Source organism: Lissotriton helveticus, chromosome 7 (assembly GCF_964261635.1).
Source record: "Lissotriton helveticus chromosome 7, aLisHel1.1, whole genome shotgun sequence".
Taxonomy (NCBI): domain Eukaryota; kingdom Metazoa; phylum Chordata; class Amphibia; order Caudata; family Salamandridae; genus Lissotriton; species Lissotriton helveticus.
In genome coordinates, this window is record NC_136068.1 from 1,229,528,459 (window position 1) to 1,229,546,085 (window position 17,627).

The 17,627-nt window shown below is 45.2% G+C and overlaps 1 protein-coding gene across 3 annotated transcripts in view; it reads right to left on the reverse strand.

Moving 5' to 3' along the window:
* STXBP4 (syntaxin binding protein 4) overlaps positions 1 to 17,627 on the reverse strand; it is a 599,190-nt gene that overhangs the window by 460,978 nt on the left and 120,585 nt on the right. For all 3 annotated transcript variants that reach the window (XM_078654416.1, XM_078654418.1, XM_078654417.1), the window contains exon 4: positions 16,330 to 16,436. In XM_078654416.1, the coding sequence (XP_078510542.1) occupies positions 16,330 to 16,436 (107 nt within the window). The remainder of the gene's footprint in view (positions 1 to 16,329; positions 16,437 to 17,627) is intronic.

Below are 17,627 nucleotides of genomic sequence, written 5' to 3' on the forward strand. Positions count from 1 at the left end.
GAGGGATTGGTCTGCAGTGGTTGCAAGACTGCCAAAGAGAGGAGAAAGTACGTGCTACATTTATTCAAGTATCCCCAAGGGCTTGAGATCGAGCGTGCCTCCTGCTGAAGTCTCAGGGACAACAGACTTCAACAACCAGCTCCCCAAGAGTTCTTCGGAAGTGCCTGCAGTTGTGCTGGGCTTTCTGAGGGACTGCGTGTCGCAAGGAGCTGGAAGCACGACTCACGAAGAAGAAGCGTGTCGCCGCCGCAGCCGCTGTCGTCGCATCGCCAGAGAAGAGGATCAACGTCGCATCAGACACCGCCGCATCAACAGAGACGCTTGTCGCCACCACTGCAGCTATTGCATCATCGCCGAAGTGCCTCGCAACGCCAGAGAAGAGGATCGACGTTGCACCAGATGCCGCCACATCACCGGGAAGCGTGTCGGGGCTCAGAAGAATCGGGGAGTCGACGCACTGCCGTCGGGTGTGCACGCATCGTGTCGCATCCAAGAGAAGATGCCATTTATGTTCACTGCACCGGATCTTCATCGCATCACGGCGCTGGTGGTCGCATCGCCACGGAAGGGCAGTAAGAAACCGACACATCACCTCCCCTCGTAGAGAAGTACTGACGCATCCCTTACACATCAGTAGGGACCCAACGCATCACCGTTCTTGCGTGTAAGAAACCGACGCATCACCTTCCCTGCAACACTTTCGTTGTATAGCGGTACGTTACAGATCCTAAGGTACTTTGAACTTAAAGTGTTGCATTTGACATCTTAAGAGAACTAAGCTAATGCTACCATTTTTTAAGTACAGTATTGTGGATTTTTGTCGTTTGTGGTCTTGTGTTAAGTCTATATAAAAATACCTATTTTTATACTAAAACTTGTGTGGTGTCCATCTGTAGTGTTTTCACTGGGCTACTGTATGTGTTCACAAATGTTTTACACACTGCCTTTGAGATAAGCCTGCCTGCTCATGCCAAGCTACCGAGGGGGTGAGCAGGGGTTATTTTAGGAGTGCACCCCTTACACTGACTAGACGCAAGGGTCCCTATTTGTCAAAGGTACCTACCTCTGCCAACTAGAGACCCCAAATCTAACAGTTCCCTAAAGTGGAATTAGCCTCTTAAGGTTTTAACAACTGGAATTTTAAAGACTGCTTGGTGTGTGTTTTACAACTAGACAGCTATTGCTGCCAGATGTATACCTACTGCAGAAAAGGCCACTCGTGCTTTTGGCAGCTGCAACAAGTCACAAATAGTATTTGACTGTCAAGGGGTGTAAGTTTAGATTATTACAACAATGAACACATTGCTTCCATTTGCCTGCATAACATGCTCATTTGATAGGTTTTCATCTCTTTTTTGTTCAATGTGCATGCATTCTACTGGAAGCTGTTTTTTCTAGAACCTTATGTGGCAAAGTGCACCACTGAGCACCCTGAGATTGGTGTGCACTAACCGTCCCTGATGTTGTGCAAGTAATTCTGTGCACACTTTAAAGAATCTTGTGATGATAAATTAACATCTCTAGAAGAGAAAACTATATCTAGTGCAGGTGGGACCTGTGAGAACCAACATCATAGATGCTTGTCACAATTTCATGGTGACATACAGAATTAATGCTAGTGGGGAAAAATGGTATGCAAATGTATCTGACCAGCTGATCAATAGGTGATTGCCCAGGTAAATGGCTGAGACTACTTGAATACTAAGTATTGCCATGTTGTCTCCTTGCATACAGTGAACAGGTCATTTGCTGGTTTGTCCATCACTAGGATTGATTAAGCACCTGATTGCTGATCTACCACAAATGGGTTTGTGAATGTCTCCTGCTGAGAAAATCTGCAAAGTCCATGATGAACAGCCCAATGACAAATTGTCTGGTGAGCTTGTATTCGTGATGAGTTTATGTGTCCCTACAGGGTAGTCGCGTTGTGAGTCTGAATGAGAATTACCTTATTAGAAATGTGTTTCTGAAAGGTTCGAAGAGCTAACTGTACTACCATCATCTCCAGCAGTGAAGGAGTTGGGTGTATTGACCACTAACGTTCTGTAGACTCTTGAGATGCCCTTACTGTCCGACACTCCTAGTGCCAGTTGGCCCTTTAGGCGATTAGGAGGGAAGATGGGGTTAAGTGCCTTTTTACTGGGTTCGAGGGCATGGCGTATTTACAGAACACAGAAAAATTGTGATTTATGAAGATTGTTTTATGCCCCAAACTCTGCATATGATTTCATGTGCAGGTCTGGCCTGATCTCTCCCAGGGTTGAGATCCCACATCTATCCTAGGGTTAAAAATCCTGCAGTCTTGAGACTGAGGGCAGCCATTCCCCTTTATGAAGGTGTGAATTGTGTCGGTTTTTCTATCAATTGGATTTGTCCAAGTGCCGTTCAACAACAATCCACCACTTGTTTAGTGACAGGCAGCAAGTCCTATGAAGGCTTAACTACGTATAGGAACATTATCACCCTATATTTTACCAATTCCTGTAGTTCCAAGTCTCAATGTAGGGACATCCAGGGATGAGCAGAGTCAATGATTAATGGAAAGTGCCGCCCAGTTATACAGCTTTATATATGGAACCCCTAGACCGCCATCCCAGGAGGATTGTCCACTTTTTACAAACTCTAATATAGGGCCCCCCTCCCCACATGTAGTGGGTAAGGATACCATGCAGGTTGTCAAGGAAGCAGGCAGAGGAATGGGTAATAGTAGATATGGGAGAGAAATCATTTTGAATAGGGCTACCCTTCCCTTGATCGAAATTGGAAGCTTGCTCCATGCTGTTACTTGCTGTTTACATTTGAGTTTCTCTGTTTAACACCCAATATTTATCTGGAGATAGCAGGATCAGCCTGTCCAGTTATCCAAAGGGGCTGGCGGATATCCGGAGAGTGGAATTGCAGGCCTGGACCCCTCTGTGGGCAGCCCAATCGGGACTGCCACGATGTATGTTAGTTTACTCGATACATCCTCATATACGGTGAGGGTCTGAAAAATTCTTGGGGACAACTGATTAGGAGTGCTCTAGGTATAATAACGCATATGCAGTATTCCATGTCATTTCCCCAGCCTATCCTTTTTCACTTTTTGAAGACCAAATCAGCTGTGTCCTGTGCACACCGAATGTTGGCATTGAAGATAATTTTCTCCTAGTCCACAGTCGCCTTTACCCTTTTCTTACAGGTTTGGACGAGGAGGTTCAGCAAATACTTGATCTCCTCCCATTGATGCCTGTCATATCTGGAGAGCAGAGTGATGGAATTGACATTACAACTTTACAATGCTGTCCCTAACGTTACACGCTTGGCAGAGCTTCTATTCTCATACTCTGCTTCTCAGAAACGATGGTGCCTCCTGTGTCCTGTATAAGAGATCTCTTGCATTCCATGTGTACACCCAGTAAATCAGGGGAGAAGTACCCATGTATGAACAGAGGGTCTTTCAATGTAAATTAAACATTTTCCTCAACTCTTGGAGTAAGTGCCCTAGGTAACAAATTGTGACTCACTCCGATTGGAGAACATCACAGGGATGATGGTGTGCTAGAGTCGGCAGTACACCATGTCTGTGATTCCTTAAGGGAAATGGGGGTGCATTTATTAGATATTAAATTTAAAAAAAGGTTTCTTTTTCGATTTTTAAAGAGTATTCAAAAATTGGCAGTGGACTCTTGGGCCATTGTCTATTCCCAAACAAACTTTTTTGTATGAGATCCATAATGGGGATGGGGTCCGACCTCCGGAGTCTTTAATTTGTCAATATTTTGCTACCCGATTACTGCCAATAAATATTGATAAATCACATAGCTAACTGCAATTTGGAAAAAATGTCTACAAGAAGTCTCTTACAAACTGCAGATTCTCATATAGTCACAAAGTCACTTTATGAATCAGTAAAAATTCACAGATGCCTAAAATTACTTTAGTACGTTCTAAAAAAAGAATTTTAATGTGCGCAAACAAAAAATTGAAGTGCTTGTGACCGTTAAAATGCTTTGTACATCTGGCCCGATATGCTGAAGATTTATCAGGCAGACTGGTTATCCCTTCAAAAAACAGTCAAGCTAAGGGTCTATGTCATAGTCATGCCAAGTGACTTCCTGTTGGCCCCATATCTAGATACCAGGGCATGGGGTCTGCAGAGAGGTCCTGGTCAGAATTTGAGTGAACAAAGTGCCGGGCACAGTTGCGGTGAAGGTGGTGGTGAGGTAGTGTCTACCATTTCGGAAAGAGGCTAGCTGTTCTACTGCTGCTCAGACTGGGTGTCTGTGTGAGAGAATGCTGGTGAATGAAATGTTCATGTGTGTGAGAGTCAGTTGGCGATGAGCTGAGCAGCAGTAAAGCTGCTCCTGGTGGGGCTCTCTTATGTAACATCCTACCTAAATAAAGATACCTGAAGAATCTACATGGACCAGTCTACTTTTTATTTACTACTTCAAAGAACAGTGGTCCCTGGCATTCAGAGAATATTGAAAAAATACATATAGACCAAAATTGGAATCTATAGCGTCTGTCCAGCCGGACAGGGTTTAATTACACAATTTGTATAGATAGTCAGTATTTTCAGTACAATATCAAAGTGGAACACAGCCGTGTCCTACTACTGTACAAAGACATCTGTGACATACATAGACAAGTGAGGCAAGAGTAGGCTGTCTGCATCTATTCAGAATGTAGCAGACGATATTATTCAACGAATACACTGTTGTGATTTAGTAAATAATAAAATCAAATCATCCAGTGTAAGGTGTCGACGGCGTTTCGATCCCTTTAAAAAAATAATGGGATCATCATCAGGACATTTAAACATTCATGCCTTTAAATACTATGAACCATAATCCAACCCGAACACAAGGGTGACCAATTTAGACAAATCACAGTATAACAAAAAACAAATGACAATAAACAATAATGCACAGAATGGAAAAAACGGGGTAGGTAATGGGAAGGAAAAGGTACAGGAATTAAATACATAACCAATCCTGGTAGGTCTGACAAATACACTGGTCCTTACATGCAACAGTTAGCCAACCGGGCCCGCTATCGGGCGGAGATAATAACTAGAAAGTGAAAAGTGAAAGTGACTGTTAAGAGCCATGCAAGCCATAAAAAGTGGTCGAGTGATTTAAAAACAATGGGCCCGAGTGTTCAGGGGAACCACAAGGGGAGGAAGGGCCCGCTAAGTGACTTACAGGTAATCGAATAGTGTGGGCATGGGGGGTTGCACCGCTTACCACAAAATTACGTGGTTCTCATTTACATCGATGTCTGCTTTTTATTTACAACATATTTTGGCGACAATTTGAGAAGGAAGAACCTGCGTGTGCCACATTAATGTACTGAACGGTCAAGCTGGAAGAAACTGTATTGAAACTGAACCAATTTATATATATATATATATATTTATATTGATATTCTTGTATAGCGCAGGACTCGACCCCCAGAGGGGTATCTCCACGCTTGCGCTTTTACCAAGAGAGCCTAATCATGATCAATGACTGTGAGAGAATCAAAGTTGTAATATCTTAAAAGGCCGAAAATAAATATGTTTTTAGAGTCTTCCTGAAAGACTGAAGGTTGGTGATTTGTTTCAAAGTGGGGGGGAGTGAGTTCCATAAAATGGGGCCTTTGTAGGAGAGAGCTAGACTTCCTTGCCTGGCTTTTCTAATCCTTGGAACCCGGAGCAGTTGCTGACTACTGGAACGCAAAGTGTGTCCAGGACTGTAAGGGTTGAATTTTTCATTCAAATACTTAGGTCCAGTGCCAAACAGACATTTATGTATTGTGCAGCAGATTTTGAATTTTACACGTTGCCTAACCGGCAACCAATGGAGTTTGTCCAGGAGGGGACGTGAAGCAGTCCTTGGCTGAGCATTGAGAACAAGTCTCACTGCGGTATTCTTCAAGTGGATATTGAAGAATCTGGCTGCCCGAGCCCCACCAGTGACCACTCCATCGGTCGCCCCAGCCTGTAAGTGCCAGTTTATGTTGGGATTTCTCCTCCTCCACCCTCCTGCCCTGGAACTGCATTCATTGTCTCAAAGCAAATGTGCCTGTTCCTGCTTCACTTCCTCTCTTACTGTCTGCTGTGACCTTTAAAGAAGTGCCTCTGTCCTGCTGTTTTGGGACAGTGTCTCTACTAAAGCCACATCTTATGTTGTGTCTCCAGCTCTATCTAGTTGGGTTACTGCGGTGTGACCTGCGTGCTACCTCTTGAAAGCTACTAGTCTTCAGAGCTCCGATGTGGATATTTTATTGACACCTGCATTCAATGACCACTTCGCGGAAAGTGGGGCCTCTTTGGTTGTGCCATCTAGAGGAACTTTGCGTGAGGGACTAGAATGTAAGAATGTGGGCAGTCTAGTTGTTGGTGGGTGGAGCTAGGGGGACACAGGAAGAGGAAGAGCGGCGACAGAAAAGGGGCAGTTAGAGTAGGGACGGGGAACAGGACAGAGCTATAATAAAGAGCTCTTGTAAAACGTACATTGTGTAGTGTCCTCATTGGTAGCACGACGCTACAGCTGGCGACGAGGGTGGGATCGGGTGCACTGTGCACTTGGCATTGATCCCGTGACGCTGCATGACCCTGTCCCCGGTGGTGCAAATGAGAAGTCTGCCCTCGCGACCACCGCGATCAAAAGGAGCGCCGCGGCGAAAACTGAGCCGCCAGAAATTCTGTCTGCCTGTCCCGTAGCTCCGTGGCTGTGGAGGCTGCGTGAAGCGTGGCATGCCGTAAGCGAGCGCCTGAAGGAAGCGGCAAGCGCGATCGCACGCGCCAAAAAGAACCAGAAGCTCACCCCCGAAGTGTGAGTCTCAGGACGGAGGACCTGACGTCGGGAGCCCACCCCGGTCATCCCCGTGCCGTTCGCTGCTGTGGTGGAGGCAGTGGCAGCCTCGGCATCCAGGAAAGAGCCCCTGCACCCGGTGAGTGCTGCGAGTGGGGCAGAGTGATTGCAATCGTGAAGAGAGAGACAAACCTCGTGAAAGACGAGATCTCACAGCGGAGGCCATCTTAAAGTCAGGCAGCTCTAGACATCACCTTTGTGAAGACTGTGAGCGGCCATTTTGAAGTCAGGTGGCAGGCAAAAGAAATCAAGCACAAGCAAGCGCAAAGAGAAATAGAAAACAAGCACCAGCAAATGCAAAGGGAGAAATGGAAAACAAGCACGAGTAAAAGCAACAGCAGCAAAGAACAAGCACAAGCAAGTGCAAAGGGAGAAACGGAAACAAGCACAAGCAAAGGCAACAGCAAAAAAAAATCAAGCACAAGCAAACGCAAAGAAACATAGAAAACAAGCACAAGTAAATGCAAAGGGAGAAACGGAAAACAAGCACAAGTAAAGGCAACTGCAAAAGAAATCAAGCACAAGCAAACGCAAAGGAGCCATAGAAAACAAGCACAAGCAAACGCAAGAGTGACATACAAGCACGAGCAAAGGCAAAGAGACCACGACATAAATCAGAGATGGCGACGTCACCACAACGGAACGAGGCAGACGTGGCAGCAACCACGCCAATCACGACCGGTGTCTCATATCTGCGTACTCCAGAACCACTGGCTCTAATAGCTGGAGGGGGCATGGGACCCAGATGGCAGGAGTGGTTGGAGGACTTTGAGGACTATATGAAAGGGTCAAAAGTCACGGATGAAGAAAAAAAGTTAATTGCATTACGCAATCTGGTTGGGAAAGAAGTCAGTAAGTTAATCAAGGAATTGTCGCCTGCCGAAACTGGATCATATGTCAAGGTGCGAGATGCTTTGAACAAAAGATTTTTACATAAGAGAAATGTAGACTATGAAAGGTACATGTTTCACCAAGCCCGCAAGAAAAAGAGGAATTGATGAGTACGTTTATAATGAGACTACGACGACTGTCTCGGTATTGTGAGTTTGATACGTTCTCCATGGAAGATGCCATAAGATTGTGAATAATTGAAGCCTGCCAATCAGAAACCCTCAGAAGGCGGCTACTACGGAAAAGTCACAACCTTGAGGAGATTGAAGAGATGACCCGGATACATGATCAAGCAGAGGAACATGCTAGAAGAATGGAGGCGGGGCATGGTGAGAGGCGGGAACAAGCATATCGTGTACAAGCTAAGGACTCTCGCAGACGCTCTCGAGATCGACGCCGGACGTCCAGGCTACCGTCCCGCCAACATTACACTGGGCGTAGACGCCATGAGTCTGGCCGTGGAGACAAGAAACGAGATCGCTCATGAAAGTGTTTTAGTTGCGGATACGACTTTCCGCACACTGATGTGTGTCCAGTACTTGGCCAGCAGTGTCGAAAATGCGGAAGAGAAAATCACTTTGAGGTTATGTGTGGAGAATATCGCAAAGAAAGGATGAAAGAGACAACGAGATTGTCTCGCCCTGACACAAGGCGGCATCATGTGAAGGCAGTTCAGGATCGGCCGGAGTCATCCTCTGCCTCCTCACATTCCAGCCGAGAGTCTCGCAGGTCTCAATGGGAGAGAAGGTCCCCATCCAGAGGATCCAGGTCAGCATCTCGGGAATTGGTGTATACTGATGAGTATGTCTGCATGGTAGCTGATCCAAACCAATTAAAAAAATACCCCAGACTAGACATAAGTGTGGGAACTCATCCAACCAAGTTTGTAATGGATAGTGGGGCCTCACTGAACTATATCCCTGTGACTGAATACAACAAAATGAAACCGCCACCCACTTTGAGCCAGGCCTATGTGAGAGTGTTCACGTGGATGTCGAAGAAACCTTGAGTGACATGATTTCATCATTAAATGGCGCAAGAGTCTTCTCCAAATTAGACTTGAATAAAGGATACCACCAGTTGGAACTACATGAGAAGTCGCGATATATAACAACATTTGCCACTCATCTAGGGCTGTTCCGCTACAAACGACTTAGTTTTGGCATTTCATCTGCCGCGGAGATTTTTCAAGAAGCCATCCGCCAGACCATACATCACATACCAAATACACTAAACTATAGTGACGACATTCTGGTGTATGGTTCAAATGTCCAAGAACATGACAAAGCGTTAGACCGGGTGTGCCATGCTCTTCTGGAGGCCAACCTCACCCTCAACAAAGACAAGTGTGAGTTCCATCAATCCACTCTTAAATTCTTTGGTCATGTATCTTCTGGAGCCGGGATGAAGCCTGATCCTGAGAAGGTGATAGCCCTAAATGATACCAAAAGTCCACAAGATGTGAGTGACATTCGATCGTTTCTGGGCATGGCAAGCTATTGTGCCAGATACATAAAGGACTATGCCACCATCAGTCACCCGTTACGGGCCCTTACCAAACAAGGACAGCCATTCCTTTAGACTCCCCAATGTGAGCAGGCTTTCCAGGAAATCAAACGTGCAGTTGAGTCAGCGGACAACCTGGCATACTTCAGCCCTAAGAGGAACACTGAGATCACTGTGGACGCTAGCCCTGTTGAGTTGGGTGCAATATTGGCTCAGTTTGACAATGAGACAGACCAGAGACACATCGTGGCCTATGCCAGCAGAAGTTTATCGGTCACCGAGAAAGCATATTCCCAACCGGAAAAGGAAAGCCTTGCGGTTGTGTGGGCGTGCGAGCACTACCACATTTTTATATACGGCAAGCACTTCACACTAGTGACCGACCATCAATCGCTAGTCACCATTTTCGGGAATCCCAGAGCCAAAATGCCACCTCGAATTGAGCGCTGGGGTTTGCGTCTACAAGAGTACACTTATACAATAGTGCACAAACCAGGAAAATCAGCGAATCCGGCTGATTACATGTCGAGACACCCTCAAGCATCACAGGCGTCATGTCCATCTGTGGCGGAAGAGTACATACATTTCGTAGAGGACCAAGCCAGACCACCGGCGGTTCCCTTAGAGGCAATATGTGAAGCCACCGCTCAAGAAGAAATCCTTCAAAAGGTGATGCGCCGATTGCGGACCAATCGATGGCGTCATGACAGTGAGGAGGAAGGGTGCGATCCACACATCCGCCAAGAGATGCAGGCCTTTAGGCATGTGAGTGAAGAACTATCTGCCACCTCAAAGGGGCTCCTACTGAGGGATCAATGGATCGTCATTCCTATGCAACTCCGGCAGGGTGTCATCAATTTAGCCCATGAGGGTCACCGGGGAGTGGTCGCCACAAAAAGAGCGCTCAGAGAGCGAGTATGGTTCCCGCTACTTGACCTGATGGTGGAACTAACTCTAAAAGACTGTCCCCAGTGCCAACTGGTTAATCAAGGAGATCCTCCAGCACCCCTACAGATGTCAAGGCTACCTAGTGGTGTATGGCAAGAGCTCGCCATGGACTTTTATGGACCCATTCAATCGGGCAAATATGTCTTAGTGATAATGGACGAGTACTCCAGATTTCCGATAGCCCAGTTTGTATCATCTACCAGTGCCACCAGCACCATTGCGGTGTTGGATGAAGTGTTTGCTGCCTGGGGTGTTCCTAAAGAGCTCAAGACGGATAATGGCCCCCCTTTTAATGGGCACGAATTTGGAGAAATTGCGAAACACCTAAATTTCAGGCATCGCAAGATCACTCCCCTATGGCCTCAGGCCAATGGCATGGTGGAGCGATTTATGGCAACCTTGAAGAAGATGTTCCAGCAGGCCACCAGTGACAAGAAGGACTTACAAGTGGCTCTCAATGAAGTTCTGAGAGCATATCGAACGACACCCTATGCCATTACGGGAAAATGTCATGCCACTCTCATGTGGGACGACCGATCAGAACACGGATACCTATGTGCGAAGGGGCCCTGCGACCGGTGTAGCCTACAAGAGCACATAATGAGCTAGTGGTGGCTGACCGCGAGCGCAAGAACAAAATGAAGTCTTACGCTGACACTCGGAGGAGAGCCAGATCTCGATTTCTGCATGAAGGGGACTGTATACTGGTCAAGCAGGAGCAGCAGAAAAAGACGGATTGCAAGTTTAGAGCTGAACCTCTAATGATCACTAAACAGAAGGGTATAATGATAACCGCTGAGTCAGACAACAGGAGAATTACCAGGAATGTTTCGCACTCAACGGTGCACCCCTACTGTCAAGGATGCCCTCAGCAAAATTACTGAACGACTGGGCACAGAGAGATCTGGCAGTGCAGCTGCAGTACAAAGACTTGAGACTCAGGCAGAAACTGAACCTGAGGAGGGAGGTGTGGTCCTACGACCCAGACGAGATATTCGACGACCTGTGCGGCTGATCGAAGAACTATATTTAAGTCAGACTTTTGTTTTTGCTTTTGTTAACAAAGGGGGAGATGTAAGAATGTGGGCAGTCTAGTTGTTGGTGGGTGGAGCTAGGGGGACACAGGAAGAGGAGGAGCGGCGACAGGAAAGGGGCAGTTAGAGTAGGGATGGGGAACAGGACAGAGCTATAATAAAGAGCTCTTGTAAAACGTACATTGTGTAGTGTCCTCATTGGTAGCATGACGCTACATAGCACTGCTCAGTTTACTGCCAGCACTGCTCACACTTCAACTTTTGTGAGCGGAGCTGTGTTAAGTGGAAGAGGATTGTGCACATGTGTTTTTTGTCCGGGTTAACGAGCAACAGGTTTATAAAACGATTGTATAATGTTTTATAACTTTCTTGCGTTTACTCCCTGCCTATTATTTCAAATTCTTCAACTACCAACCGTCGCTTACCTCCAACAGTCCCTTCGTCTTCATTGCGGATTGCTCGAGCTCTTCCTTTAGCTCGCGCAACGTCCTGCAGCCTCCACGTTGAACCGCCTATACGTGCCGAGAGCCACACAGTCCGACGTCTAACTGTTTGCCTCCATTATGTTGTTTAGTAACCGAGGCAGACACAGTTTCCTGGATCTCTCTTCTGGCCGCTCAAGTACGTCGAAGTACGCTGTAATACAAACAACAGCGCTGAATATACAGTAGGGGCCAACTTGAATAAGTTATTTCAAAAAGGGGAGGGGGGCCAGTATCGTACCCCGGGGAAATGAATCTGCCCGGCGTCTCGGTATCTCGGTCAGGAGTCTCGGTCGGCTTCCTGGACGGTCCTGTGCAGACACAACCCATTCAGAGATAACATATATCTCTGGATGAGGTATATCGATGATATTTTGATAATCTGGAATGGGGATTCAACTGACTTATCTTTCCACAAGTGGTTAAACCGACAACTACCCCACCTTCAATTCACTATTCAATCTGATAACCATAGTGTGGATTTCTTGGACATCACTATCTATGAGGACCAAGGCACCTTATTGACAACCTTGTATCGCAAGCCTGCTGAAAGGAACTCTTTACTACAATACAGCAGTCACCATCCACGAGCGTTACGCGACAATCTGCCCTTTGGACAGTTTTTGCAATTCGTCGAAACTGCTCTATTAAAGAACACTATTTCAAACAATCTGAGGATCTGGCAAGTCGTTTAAAAGAACGGGGGTATCCGAAAAGACTGGTGTCAAAAGCTCGGAAAAGAGCTTGGTTCTATCCACGCGAAGAACTATTGACTCAAAAGGACAAGACTGCACAATCATTAGATCGCTTAGTATGTGTCACCACCTTCTCAACTAAGAGTAACAAGATTAGACACATTATCAACCGACATTGGAAATTGATATCGGATGATATCAATCAAGCTAGCACTCCATTACACGCTTTTAAGAAATCAAAAAGTGTCAAAGACTTTGTGGTACGTTTCCTGCTACCGACTCCAGAAGAACCGACGATTACATCTGTATGGAATCTTCCGCCCATAATTGGCCACCACAGATGTGGGAACTGCAAGGCCTGCGAATCCACGTTGCAGACAAAAGAATTCCACTACAAAGAATGGAAAGTTCCTCTAAAATCATTCAGTAATTGCAACACCACTAATGTTATTTATGCCATAACTTGTCCCTGCAAATTAATTTATATTGGCCAGACACAACAAAAGGCAAAAGTACGTATTCTGCAGCACATGAGTAGGATCCGATGTGAGACCCAGGGAGCTCCACTGGTAGACCATTTCAAATCAGCTTCCCATGCACCTGAGAGCCTCCAGTGGGTGATATTGGAACAAGCCAAATTGGGACCTAGAGGTGGCAACATCACCTCTATTTTGAACATCCGAGAGCTCAAATGGATGTTTTTCTTAAATTCCATTCAATCTGGTTTGAATGAACATGATAACTCATTCTCCCAATTGGCCACACTGTCTTAACAACCTGGCTGTTTTCATCCTCCCCTTCTTCATAACATGTATGAGTAATACTTGCAGACCTGCCTGTAAATTGACATGCTTTCAACAGGTTCCCATTCCTCCCCTTCTCAACTCTAGGGATGAATTGGTATTAATACACCCATAAAACTCTGCTATGATGGATTATATCGGGGTTATACCATCATGTGATAGGTACACCCTTGGTTATCTTATTCAATTTACATATATTAGTAATTGTTGTATATACTGAACTGACCCGTGTGCATTATGTCTTTTGCAAATGTAAAGCTTCTGGGAACTAATGTTTTTACTCATATATAATTATATATTTTGTCAAGATATCCTTTTTTGAAAATTGTCCAAATGTGTTATCTATTTTTATTAATATCACATACGCTAATGTTGGTCACTCCAATGTAAACACGATGTTTTCCCCTCAGTTCGATATACCTTTTCTATCAGACGACATACATCGGCCCATTGGCGGTGTTAGTCTTTTTACTATGTCAGTCTGGCACCATGTGACTTGGTTACCATAACGACATCCGCTACAGGAAGCCGACCGAGACTCCTGACCGAGATACCGAGACGCCGGGCAGATTCATTTCCCCGGGGTACGATACTGGCCCCCCTCCCCTTTTTGAAATAACTTATTCAAGTTGGCCCCTACTGTATATTCAGCGCTGTTGTTTGTATTACAGCGTACTTCGACGTACTTGAGCGGCATGCCGCCCTAGATAATAAGGGGGAGACACTGATTATTACTACCCCCGGTAAGCCACACTGCCTCTCGTGTACCACTAATGCCGCCTTAAACCACGGCGAATTCACTAACCTGTTCCCTTATTAATTGTTAGCACATGTGCAGCCGACAATCTCGAGCGCCTCGCCGCCACAACCATATGGGACGACTTTGATTTCATTCTCAACTCTGGGTAAGCCACATTTTCTTAATACCGCTATTTAGATGTCTATATATCTGGGGTGATTACACTATCTCGTTCCCCCATTAATTCGCAGCTTCAATAATCTCCTTGTGCCCCACGTCCCCGGGCCGCCCATGATCCCCGCTTGCACGCGGTTGGCATCAACTTACGTGTAAGTCTTTTTATCTCCTCCATTCATTGCGGGCCAGCTTTTCTACTCATTACATCCAAGTGTAATTTCTATCTAATATCCCATTTAATAATTGATGTTCATGCCCTGTAGGTATGTCCAACCTCAGGAAAGCCTACTGTCTCAACTAAGATGTCCTGCGGCTATCCGTTAGGTATGCTCCGACTTTTTTCTTTTAAAATGTGCCTTATTGATACTGTCTCCAACGGTGATCTGTAGACCACCCATTAATATATACCCATTGGCAATATCAATAGGTTGATAGCCCCTCTCCTGACCTGAAGAAGACCCCGCCGCAAGGGTTCTACGAATTCCTGCTCTTAGTGGGTCGAAACGTCGACAATCAATCCCCTGGGACAACTAATTCCCTGGATTCCAGCCCCTATCTCCATAAATTGCTACATTGATGTACTGCTTTGGGCATGGGTTGCTCAATTGATTCGATGTGATTTGTGTTCATGTGTACTTTCCAAATCAGGATACAATTTTTCAGATTATTGTCTGTTTTTATGGTCACTTTCCCTACCTGCACTTACCTCACTTGACCACTTCCCCCTCCTGGGCACTAATCAACCGTCTTTATAATGCAAAATGTTGGATACTATATCCTAATGGCGTCTGCTGTGTGAATAAAACATTGCAGAATCTTGAATTGTGTTATTAAGATTTAATTGTGTGTTAAGTAACTTGGTTCTACATTGGGACCCCCTTCCTCTAGTAGTTTACTAGCTTGGGCATCAAATGAGAGTTTGGTATCAAGGGTCATGCCCAAATTTTTCACTTTTTCTGCTGGATCTGGACAACTGCCCAAGCTGTCAGGCCACCAGGCTGGGGACCAGATGCTAGAATTGCCTCCCAGCAGCAGCACTTCGCTCTTATCCCCATTCATCTTCAAGCAATTATCCAGCATCCACTGGCTGACCTGTGACATACAGTATTTGAATTTTTCTGCCGTCTCATTCACCTCCTTACTTGTTGGTAGTCTTTCGTGTGGGTTGTATTGTGATAAGAAGGGAGATGGTGTATTCCCGTGTCTCTTTCTATTTATTATTACTGCATGAATTTTCCACCTTGAATTTTTCATGCTACTTTTCAGAACTATGTTAAGTTATTTATTTCTTGCATCTGTTCTAATATTGTTCTGAGAGTTTTTGTATTCCCTTAAAGGAAGGAGATGTGTTATACTGCTGTTCAGCTTAGGTGTCTGTGTGAGAGAATGTTAATGAATGGAATGTTCATGTGTGTGAGAGTCAGTTGGTGATGGGCTGAGCAACAGTGAAGCTGCTCCTGGTGGGGCTCTCTTATGTAACATCCTACCTAAATAAAGATACTTGAAGAATCTACATGGACCAGCCTACTTTTTATTTACAACACAAGCCCTGAGCCCTTGAAACCAGCCTCCAGAACAGTAAGGCAACTTTTTATGTGAAGGCTGTGTGGTGGAAGGAGCCCTAGCAAGAGTGTCCAGGTTCATGTAGACAGTTCAGGACTAGTGTCAGGCTGATCGGTTACCTCTTGAGGAGGGTGAGCATGCTTGGGGTCTAGGATGTACTTCGGAACGGATGTTGGCAACGAAGGTTGTAAGGGTTAATTTCAACTTCGATGCTCAGTGCATCCATCGTGGCTTCAAAGCTTGGCACCTCATTTGCAAGATTTACCCAGCATCGAAAATGTCTGTTAACTCTAAAGAGTCTCAAGTGCAACAGGCAGTGCCATCAGTCACGCCTTTTTCATAAGTGGGTCAGTAGTTAAGGGATGGCACTCTTGCACATGAATACAAGCTTACTGACTTTTGGTTTGCTTCACCATTAAAGTTAAAGCTTAACATGGTTGTTTAAAACGTAAAATAAGATCTCCTGCATAAACGACAAAATAAAGGTAGCTACAGGAAGTGGAGCAAACCAGCAAGAAAATGTTAAGTTGAAGAGCGATAATTAGAATTTAAGGTGCTTTGGAAATAATGTGAGGCAAAGGAAATGTGTGGCTATTAAAGACGGAGCGGAGGAAGAATAAAATGTATTGATTTCATAGTAAATATTTACCTCAATTTAGCTCTATTTAATATACTTTTTGCCTCTTCATAAGTCACTCCAATCATTGATTCCTTGTTGATGAATACAAGCTGATCGCCTGGCCTCAATCGTCCATCCTAATGAAAAATACAAACAAAGGAAATTCAAAAAATATTTACTTTTCCTAGTACAACCATAAAAAAGTAAAAACCACTCATCTAGAAAACATGGACCATTCTGTTAAAACATCTGAAATGGCACAGCACTGGAGTTTCCTTTGGATTCGTTCTAAACAATAGTTAATGATCAGTGTAATAAGCAAGGATATTCCCTTATGCGTTAAATGCTTATTTGAAGTCCATTTCAAAAGATGTTTATTTTTTTTTTTAGTTTTCTAGCTTCTTTATACTGTATGTAAAATATGTTGATGGCTTGAAAACTATAGACACATTGTCTTGAGGAAGAGAGGCAGATAATCCGATGAGGTAGGTGGGGCAGGGCCGAGGGGTCGTTTTCAGGGCTTGGAGCCGGAGTAATTTTCAGGGATGGGGGTCGTGGTAGTTTTCTAGACTGGGGGAGTCTGTTCGTTTTTACGCCCCCAGCGCCATCAGACCCATAGGACTCAGTGCTTTCCACTTTACAAATACTGAATTCATTTGATAAGCGTTAATTTACTTTCGCACTCCCTATATAACACCCCCTAAGCCCCATATACAAGTTACACTGTTCAAAACAAAAGTACCTCCGAGTAGGTATAACTAAATGCTGACACTACTTGGACAGATGGGGCACAGCGGCCAGAGCATATGACTTCACAGCATATAACACACAGTTTGGGCTCACGCTTTCATCCCGGAGTCAGGCAGCAGCTTAGCTTAGCAGCATGAGACTCTAGAGAGTATCTCACATATTTTCCGTACCCCAAGACTTTCAGAACAGTACAGGTCAGTAGCTCATCCTAGTAGGTATAAACACATGCTGACACTATTTCCACAGCTGTAGTGCAGCGGCCACGGCACATGACTTCACAGCATAAGATACACAGTTTGGGCTCATGCTTTAATCCCAGAGTCCCGCACCACCTCACCTTACCACCATCAGACTCTACGCAATACCGCACTGAATTTCCGTAGCCCAGCACTTTCACACCGGTGGGGTGAATTCTTTGCTTTGCCCCCCCCATACAACACTCTAAACAGGCCACAGAGGTTACACTGCTCCTACCCTCCTGTTTCCCACTTTTTTCGCCTTAATCGCTTCAACGAAATCACTAAATGGCGGCCATCACTTCCTAGTTGCAACCTCTCGCAGAACTCGCAGCCAATAAG